This window comes from Pteronotus mesoamericanus, unplaced genomic scaffold (genome assembly GCF_021234165.1).
Source record: "Pteronotus mesoamericanus isolate MK-2021 breed Mesoamerican mustached bat unplaced genomic scaffold, CSHL_Meso_final contig_74, whole genome shotgun sequence".
In the NCBI taxonomy this organism is placed as follows: domain Eukaryota; kingdom Metazoa; phylum Chordata; class Mammalia; order Chiroptera; family Mormoopidae; genus Pteronotus; species Pteronotus mesoamericanus.
Window position 1 is genome coordinate 44,464,741 of NW_026555247.1, and position 9,213 is coordinate 44,473,953.

Consider the following 9,213-nt stretch of genomic DNA (forward strand, 5'->3'; position numbering starts at 1 on the left):
TGGGCACAGCCCTCGGCTGGGCCACGCGTCCATGATGCCGGCGTGAGCAGCTGTGGTGTGACGCGCTGCCGCCAGTGCGACCGTCCGGGAGACGGTGGCGGCCGGAAGGCCACGGCGTGCCCTGCGCCCTGTCCTGGAGAGCGGCCCGCCCAGCCAGCCCCAGGCACCGAGGGCCCTCGCGGGGGGCCCAGGTGGCACCGAGGGGCAGCCTAGGAAAACCCAGCCCCCCAGACAGCCCCAGGCCCCCACGCCTGGCTGCCCAGGTCGTCGGCACGGGCTCCGGGGGCTGGGAGCTGAGGTGCTGGAGGCAGCAGGCCGGTTTCTACCGAGGCTCCAGGGGGGGCCCTCTGGGACCGTCCATGGCGTCCCCACACCCGTTCTGGCCTCCGAGCCGTCGCTCGGGTCCCTCTCCGCCCCGCCCCCCCCCGGCGCCCCTCACAGGAGGACCTGTGTCCGCACAGGACCCCGTAGCCCAGGACTCCCCCGACTCAGGGTCCGTACGTTCATCCCACCCGCACGGCCCTCCTGCCAGCGAGGTGACGTGGCCGCAGGTCGGGGGCCCGGGCGTGGGCGACCTCCAGGCCGCGCGGCCGCCCGCAGCTGTGGCGGCACCTACGGGAGCCGTTCCTGCCGCTGGTCCTGCAGGGCCCGTCCGGGTCGCGGGGCTGCTGACACGGGCCCGGCCACAGGCGCGCCTGCCGCCCCGACACCCTGCGACACCAAGATCACACACGAGGGGGATGGGAGACGCTCCTTCCTCCACAGGGGTCCCCCCGGCTGAGCGAGGGGCTCTGAGAGCGAGGAAGCCGCGGCGGCGCCTCCGGGACAGAACTGGGGCTTCTGTGGAGAGAAGGTGAAACGTTTGAGGAGCCAAGACCTGTCAGCTGCCCGGCCGTGACGGGAAGGCTCGGGAACAGCGCCCAGAAATCGCGCGGAACGCTCAGTTCCAAATTATCTCTGAGCAAAACATTCACCATGTGTCCCCAACAGCTCTCAGGACCTGAGAACAAAGCATCTTCAACAGAATGAAATGTGCTCCCTCCCTGAGGGCACCTCAGGGCACCCTGAGCCCGAGAAGGGGGAGCAAGGCCACCAACGCCGCCCGTGCCACACCCGCCTGCGCCCGGCTGCGTGGGGCCCCCGGGCCGTGGCCTCCGCCTGCCCGACCCGCACGGCCTCTGCCGAGGAGGCCCCCGCCGCCCAACACCAGTGCCCGGCAGGGCCACCCCCGCGGGGGCTCCCAGGGAAGGGGCGGCTCGGGAGCCCAGGGCCACGCCTCAGGGCGACTTGCTCCGCAGGCCCCTCTTGTCTGTGGGGCAGCAGCACCAAAGCCCTAAACATCCACAGAAAGGCCTCCTGAGCTTTCCGACCCCGAAGCACACCCTCTGCACAGCAAGAACCACGCCCGGCGGGAGCCTCGCTTTGTGGTGGCTCTGGGAGGAAGGGGCACAGCAGCAACAGCCCAGGGGTGTCTCCGCAGCTCAGCCCCAGGGGGGAGCCGGCAGCCGGGCAGATGTTCTGGTGCCACGTGCTGGGAGGCCGCGGGGAGGGTCGGAGCCAGAGGGGGTGGCCCGTCAGCGGTCACTGAGCAGGGACCGGCTCCGCCACAGGGACTCCCCAGGGCTCTGGGACAGCGAGGCGGCCCTGCGGTCAGCCGGCGGCCTGGCCTCCCAGCCCCCGCCCCGGGCAAGCCCCACGCCGGAGGGGACCGCGAGCCGCCCACTTCCTGCGGCCTCGTAGCATCGCCGCGGGGCGGAGGCCTTGACGGCTCCGCCTGCCCCCGGCCGGGGCCAGCGCGCCCTGCTCAGAGCCCGGCGCCTCCTGGGCGAGCTCGCAGGTGAGACAGTGCCCCGGTCGCTGTGGAGCCGCCCGGAAAGCGGGTGTCGATCCTCCTGCGAACAAGTGTCTGGAGCGAAGTTTGTTGACAATGACAGTGACGGGCCCAGTGCTCTCGCTGCAGCCAGAGGAGGTCAGGGTCGTGCCAGGGTGCAGTTCGTGACGACGGTGCCCACGTGGCACCTGGGGGAGAGGCCCTCAGAGCCGGCGGAGGGCGGGGCAGAAGCCGGTGCCCCAGCAAACGGCTCGGGGATCCCGCGGTGCGGCGGCCGGGGCGCTGCTCCGAGACAGCGCGGAGCTCCACCGGGCCTCGCGCGGTCGCCTCGTGGTCCGCAGGGCGGGTCTGTCTGCGTGGAGGCGCCATGTCCCCTCGCTGCGCTGGGGTCTGGTCTGAGAGTCCATTTTCCTCTTCAGCTCACACAGTTCAATCAAGACCCGCATAATTAGGTATAGATTTCAGGACCCGGACGTCAGCAATGAAATCCTCGAGGGACTCCAGGCAGCGGGGCGGCTGCCCACGGGTGCACGGGGCTCTGCCCGCCGCCTCCCGGAGCCGGAGCTGTGCCACGCAAGGCCACGGTGGCCGGGGCTCCCAGAGAGCAAAGCCGGCAGGAGATGCGCCTACAGGGTGGGCAGAAGCGGGCTTGCAGTCGCGAACCGGAGTTCACTCTTGGGTTGTAATGAATCAGTCCTCGTATCACGTTCCATGCGAACAACGGTAAAGCCCCCCCCTCGCTCCACCCTGCGTGTGTGCCCCTCACGGAGAGTCAGCTCGCACCGCGATGGCGCCAAGACCGGCCACCGGAGACCCCGGCTGGCAGGCTGGAGGCGCAGGAGGCACCGCAGGGCAGGCAGCCCTTCCGCTCTGTGCAGGCCGCCGGCCGACTGACCCAGGCCCCCCCGCCCCTCGGGCGACTGGCTGTCCTTGGAGTCCAGCGCCTGGACCGTCTGTCTCGCTCAGAAGCGCCCTCACGGATACACTCGGCATCACGGTGACCGCGTGTCCGGCGCCACAGCCCGCCTGCCTCCCGGTCCGTGCGTCTGGCTCGGGCGGGACGTCTGTCCACTGACACCCCACAGGCTGGGCCCCGAGAGAGGACAAACCGCGTTTCGGGATCTACGGGGAACCCCGACGGGGCCTCCGCGGAGCCGTGGCGTGAAGGCTGCTCTCCCTCCTGCTGAACGCAGCCCCAGCAGCCGAGACGCGGGCCTGAGCCCTGGCCGGCAGGGGCTTCTGCATCCAGGGCCCATTCTTGGGAGAGAACAGGCACTGGTTCCCCACATTCGTCCACTGAAACGTAACCCCCAGGGCGATAGCTGTAGGAGGTGGGCCTTCGGAAGGCAATGTGGTCACGAAGCCGGAGCCCCCATGAATGGAGTCTTAAGTCCGCTAAAGGCACCCCCACCGCGCGGACACACAGCGGACGCCTGCCTGGGAACCAGGAGGCAGCCTCGCCAGACGACGAGTCTGCGGCCCCGCGTCTTGGACCTCCCGAACCGAGGGAACTCTCTGCTGGCCAAGCCGTCCGCCCTGGGGTGCCCTGTCACAGCCGCGTGTTAGTGAAGACCCCGCCCAGGAGTCGGCAAAACCCAGTGGCCGTCTCAGGCCGTGGCCTTGGGGCCTCGGCGGCCCAGGCACGTGGGCTCGGGCCCCACTCCGTGTCTGGCTCTTCGACGGCTGAGGGACAGAGGCTAGAGTGCGGCTGGGGCACCGCTTCCTCCGGGCATCAGCCCCTCCCCGGAGGGGGCCCGCCCCCGCCCCTTCCCCCCGCCCCTCAGGATCCAGCCCAAGGCCACGGGTAGCCGCGGGCGCCCACACCGGAGCAGCTGCTGCCTGTTTCCATGCTGCGGCTCTCGGCGGCGCTGGGCGCAGCAGGCTCCGCCAAGGGGTAAACACAAACCTCAGGGCTTTCCTTCCCTCTATTTTCTGCACAAACTTGGCAGCAAAAAAACGGGGGATTTGAGTTTTGGATGTGTGCTTATCTGAAAAAAAATGACCTGTGCTCAGATGCCTAGAATAGAAGCTACAAGAGTTTTTTTAAAGACTTTATTTTTGGGGAGCAGTTTGGGGCTCACAGCAGGACTGAGAGAAAGGCACCGAGAGTCCCTGCGTCTGCCCGCACAGCCTGCCCGTGCCCGGCGTCAGCCTCCGGGGGGCCTCTGCCGCCGCCGTGGGCCTGCGCCCCGACAGCACCGTCGCCTCCAGCCCACGGCCCAGCGTCCGGCCTTTCCCGGGGGCCGGGCGCTCGGAGCCACACACAGCGCCCGCGCCTCTGCAGGCCGACCCTGTCACCAGGACCGCGCAGCCTCCGGGTTCCCCCGGGACTTCCCATGGAGGAAGCCGCTGCCGTGGACCGCAGAGCAGCATCCCACGGTGCGGACGGACCACCGGGGGCCGTCTCGGCCGCTCCCGGGTCCTGGCGACTCTCGGCGCTTGCCCTCCCCCCGGGGCCTCGGGGACTTGCGGCCGCAGGCAGGTCCCGGCCGGAGTCCGAGCACAGCCCCTGAGGCCCCGGGACGAAGGGGCGGCCCCCGCGGGGCAGAGAGCCCGGAAGGCTTGGCCTGGGCTTCGTGGGACCCTCCCCGCTGCCTCCCTGACAGAGCCCGTGCGCCCAGCACCAGGCTGAGTCTTGCTTTTCCCGAACAGCCACCTGGAGGGCACAGGGCGCTGGTCACGCCCCTGCAGGAAGCTCGCCGAGTGCCCACTGCCCAGGCCTGCCCGGGGACCCAGGGGGCAGGAGGGGAGGCAGAGTCTCTGATGGCACAGCTCTGACAGGATCCTGGGCCCCCGACCTTCTGCACAGGAGGCCGCAGGGCGCGCCCTTCCCGTCCTCCGGGTTCATGGCCGCGCCCAGGGCTGTGCTGGAGCTGGGCAGGGGTCGGGGCGGGGGACCTGGGGCGGGGGCGGCAGGTCCTCAGGCGGCGGCTGCGCCCGCCACCCCCTCAGAGGCTGAGCTGGAGCCGGAGACGGAGCAGAAACCCGGGCCAGGCCCCCGGTGGCAGGCAGCGTCGGGTCATGGGAGGGTCTGTGGCGCGAGCCTGCTGGCCCAGGTGCAGCGTCCGGGCGCGGAGCCCAGGGTAGATGCTGGCAGCAGGGAAAAAATGTCGAGTTACGAGCTTGTCGTTGGTGAGATGAGTTAGGTATTTTTTTTGTAGGTACTTAGGGGAAGCAAACCCCCCCAGCACAGGTCACGAGGGGTAAACACGGCAGCAGCGTGGAGAGCTGCCCGTGGGCCTGTGCGCACAGCGTGCAGCGGGCGTCGCCCCGCGGGCCGTCCTGGGAGCCGCACAGCGCCCGTGATGTGCTGATGGAGACATGGGCCGCGGGGTCAGAAAACGCAGCAGCAGAGGGGCGTGGACACTTTGGGGACAGAGAGGGACAGGAGAGCCCGGGGGCCGCGGGGGCCTGCGGCCTGGCTGCGCCCCGGCTCCCCGGGAGCCGTCGCGCCCTCGGCTTGACTCCACCCCCGGGTGTAACAGCACCAGCCGCGTCCTCGGCAGGGCTCACGCCGCCGAGTTTTTAAGGCTCTGACAGGAGAGCGAAGCCGGAGGTGGGCGCACACCGGGGCCGGGCCGGTCCCCAGAGGCAGCCGCCGGCCACCCCAGAGCCTCTGTCCCTGGAGAGGCTGGGCCCCAAACTTTCGTTTATTTTCCCTAGAAAATAAAAACAGTGCCAAGTGAACTCCAGTCTCCCAGGGAGGCCATGCCCTCCGGCAGTGGTTTCCAAAATGCTCCTTTTCCAAAAGTTGGCTTGGGCCGCTGTGCACACCCCTGGCGTTCCTTCAGCCGCCGGCCCCGGCAGCCGGGCCCAAGGGCGTGGAGCGACCCGAGCCGTTCTGTTGTGGCCGGGCTTTGTAATAGCGGTGACACCGTCCCAGGGACGGGGCCGGGTGCACACGCACATCCTGCCCGCAGCCCCTCTGCGTGTCTGCCATTCGCTGAGGTCGCACGCCCTGCGGCTGCTTTCCTGGGGGCGGCCAACTTGGGTTCCGGAGCCACAAGTCACTGGAGGAGGCCCAGTGCCCATCCTGGAAAGAAAACAAATTATAAGAAAAGAAGCCGGGACCCTCTGGCCCGCAGCCGTGGCTGGCTGGGCAGGGGTCAGCAGGCCGCTCCGTCCACCCCGGTGGTGGGCCGACAGGAGCGGAGCAACCCGGGAGCAGAGCCGGGCCACACGGCGGGCTGAGCAGGTGGAGCTCCGGAGGCGCCCGGCTGGGCGGGGCCGCGGGGGCAGCCGCACCTGGGACGCAGGCCTCGAGGAGCCCGGGCGGGCGCCTGGCCGGAGGCCGCCTCCCCGGAGCCCTGGGCGCCTGTGCGTCTGCAGCAAAGGCCAGGCCAGTGTAGTTCAGCGGGGAGGGGGCATCAGAGCCAGCGAGCCCGCTGAGGGAGATTTATTTCTGACCCAGTTTTGGCCAAATAGGCCAGATGTGTCAAACTACGATAAATTAGGGTCTGTTTTCTGGGTTAAAAGTTCCAGAAATAGCTCCCTACAATTAACCTGCACAGCTGGTCCTTCGGGAAAGGCCTGGGGGAGGGGCGCCAGGGGCTCCCACAGGCCCGTCTCCTCCAGGACCCCCGGATGGATCTGGCTGCTGGTGGGCACGTGGGTGGCTCCCCCGGGGGCAGGGGACCTTCCGGGACCCGCCCCCACACGGGCCGGGGCTGTGCCCTCCTTTCCCCAGACACTGTGGCCACAGCCCCCCGTGGGGCACCTGCCGCACCTGGCGGGGCCAATGCCGCACCCGGCAGGGCACCTGCGTGGAGACACGGGGCCAGTGCGCAGTCAGCGGACAAGGGGCGTGTGTGGGATGTGTTTGGGGCGTGTTCGGGGCGTGTCTGGGGCTTGGGCCACGGGCCACCACGGGTTCCCTGGCTGAGGCCGTCAGGCTCCTTCTGATCGGGCGGAGGCCGGGCAGAAACGTCACTGCCCTGACCCACTGCTGGCCCCCCCCCGGCCGCGCCCCTGAGGGTGGTGGCTCCCCTCCCACGCCTCTGTCGGGGCGCAGCGTGGTCCCCTCCCAGGCCCCACGGGCCCCAGCTGTGTCCTGACTGAGGACTCGTAGGTCCGGGTTTTCCCCAGATCCAGTCATGGGCTCAGGCCCAGGAGAAAACCGCTCCTGCTCTGTCCCGAGATGCCCTCTGACCTCTGAGAGCTTAAACCCAACTGGACACGGGGCGTGGCAAAGCCAGACCCCTCCGGGGGGCAGGCAGCTGTGCCCCAGGCTCACGGTTGGGCTCGGAGCCCCGCCTGCCACCTCACGAGGCCCAGGGCTGGGCTCAGCCTTCCCACCAGCCCAGGCAGGACGGGCGGCCAGCCTGAGGGGTGGAGGGCTCGCTGCCCTCGGGGCGGGAAGAGGGACCAGAAATTGCTGGGAGAAAACCTGCCTGAAACCTAGAGGCAGCCCCAGCCCCAGCCCCAGCTGGTGTGGCTCAGTGGACAAGCACCGGCCTGCGAACCAAAGGGCCGCCAGTTCGATTCCCAGGCAGGGCCCAGCCCCGAAGGGTCGGAGCGAAGCCCTGGGCCTCAGAGGCTGTGGGCCCGGCTGGGCCCACCCTTGCGCCTGGGAGCCTCTCGGGGAAGCGAGCCCGAGGCCCGGGGTTCCGGGTGCACCCCGCGGACAGTGATTAACGTGGAGGCCACAGCACTGGGCTCCAAGAGCTCGTTGCCGGGAAGGCAGAGCCCTGCTGACGACACAAGTCCCCGTGGTGAGTGCCCGTCCCAGGGAGGCTTGCAGGGCCCAGTCTACCCAGTTCCTTGCAGACCAATCACATGTCAGTGCCCGGTGTGAAGGTGCAAGTGCTTGGGGAGCAGCCCTGTGGGGCCCTACAGCCTCTGTGCCTCGAGCACCAGGTGCTGAAAAGCTGACCGCTGCCCCGTGCCCTGTTCTCCATTTGAGGCGTCAGGGGGGCCCTCGAGCTGCGTCTCTGGGTGGCGGGAGGGTCTGGCCTCAGGGCCTGGGGCACACAAGCCAGGAGGGGGCAGTGCGGGGCACAGGGCGGCCGAGTGGCCCCTGCCCGGGCCCCCGGCCACAGCCGCTGGGGTGGGGGAGGGAGGCCTGGTCCCCACAGCAGACCCCGCCTGCCCTCACGTGTTCGTAGACTTCCTTCACTGGCTGTTGCATTTGCTGCTCACCCGTCTCCATTTCCAGAATGGCTGTTTTTTTAAATGCTTCTCACCTGTTTGCTGGCGAGCAGGCCAGCTGAGCTCATGTGGGGATCCCATCCCCAAGTGAATCTTTTTTACAGGAATTAGGCATTTCTGAGGAAGCCCCTGGCGCTCCCGCGGCGGGACGCTTCCACGGGCTGGGGCAGGGGTCGGCCCGAGTGGGACTGCCCTCCCCGCGCCCCCCCGCAACCCAGCGCAAGAGCCTCCCCGCCCCCAGCACGTGTCTCTCTCCTCCCCAGGGCGAGTGCTCCCGCAAGTGCCGCAACCTCTTCGTGCTGGAGACGGTGTGCGTGGCCTGGTTCTCCTTCGAGTTCCTGCTGCGCTCGCTGCAGGCCGAGAGCAAGTGCGCCTTCCTGCGGACGCCGCTCAACATCATCGACATCCTGGCCATCCTGCCCTTCTACGTGTCGCTGCTCGTCGGCCTGGCGGCGGGCGGAGCGGCGCGGGCGGGCGCAGGCGCCGGCGGCAACAAGCTGCTGGAGCGCGCGGGGCTGGTGCTGCGGCTGCTGCGCGCGCTGCGCGTGCTCTACGTGATGCGTCTGGCGCGCCACTCGCTCGGGCTGCGCTCGCTGGGCCTGACGGTGCGCCGCTGCGCGCGCGAGTTCGGGCTGCTGCTGCTCTTCCTCTGCGTGGCCATGGCCCTGTTCGCGCCGCTCGTGCACCTGGCCGAGCGCGAGCTGGGCGCGCGCCGCGACTTCTCCAGCGTGCCGGCCAGCTACTGGTGGGCCGTCATCTCCATGACCACCGTGGGCTACGGCGACATGGTGCCGCGCAGCGTGCCCGGGCAGGTGGTGGCGCTGAGCAGCATCCTCAGCGGCATCCTGCTCATGGCCTTTCCGGTCACCTCCATCTTCCACACCTTCTCGCGCTCCTACTCTGAGCTCAAGGAGCAGCAGCAGCGGGCCGCCAGCCCCGAGCCGTCCCTGCGTGAGGACAGCACACGCTCCGCCTGCGCCACCGAGGACAGCTCGCAGGCTCCCGACGGCACCGGCGAGGCGGGGGCCTCCGCGGACGGCACGTGGGCGCGCGTGGGGCCAGCCTGACCGGGGCGGGGGCCCTGCCTGCGCCCGGGGGCGTGCGCGGCTGTCCGTGCGGGGAGGCCGCTCCTCATGAGCCTTAGAAACAGAACCGCCGTCCTGGCCGCCCACCGCGCAGAGGGACAGGGACCGACCTGGGGGGCGGCAGCTGAGAACGCCGGAAGGGGCCGCCCT

At 69.7% G+C, this 9,213-nt stretch overlaps 1 protein-coding gene across 1 annotated transcript in view; it reads left to right on the top strand.

Annotated features, from left to right (window-relative positions):
* KCNG2 (potassium voltage-gated channel modifier subfamily G member 2) overlaps positions 1–9,045 on the top strand; it is a 32,983-nt gene extending 23,938 nt beyond the window's left edge. The window contains exon 8 of the mRNA XM_054583383.1: positions 8,242–9,045. Coding sequence (XP_054439358.1) covers positions 8,242–9,045 — 804 coding nt within the window. The remainder of the gene's footprint in view (positions 1–8,241) is intronic.
* The last annotated feature ends 168 nt before the right edge of the window (positions 9,046–9,213 follow it).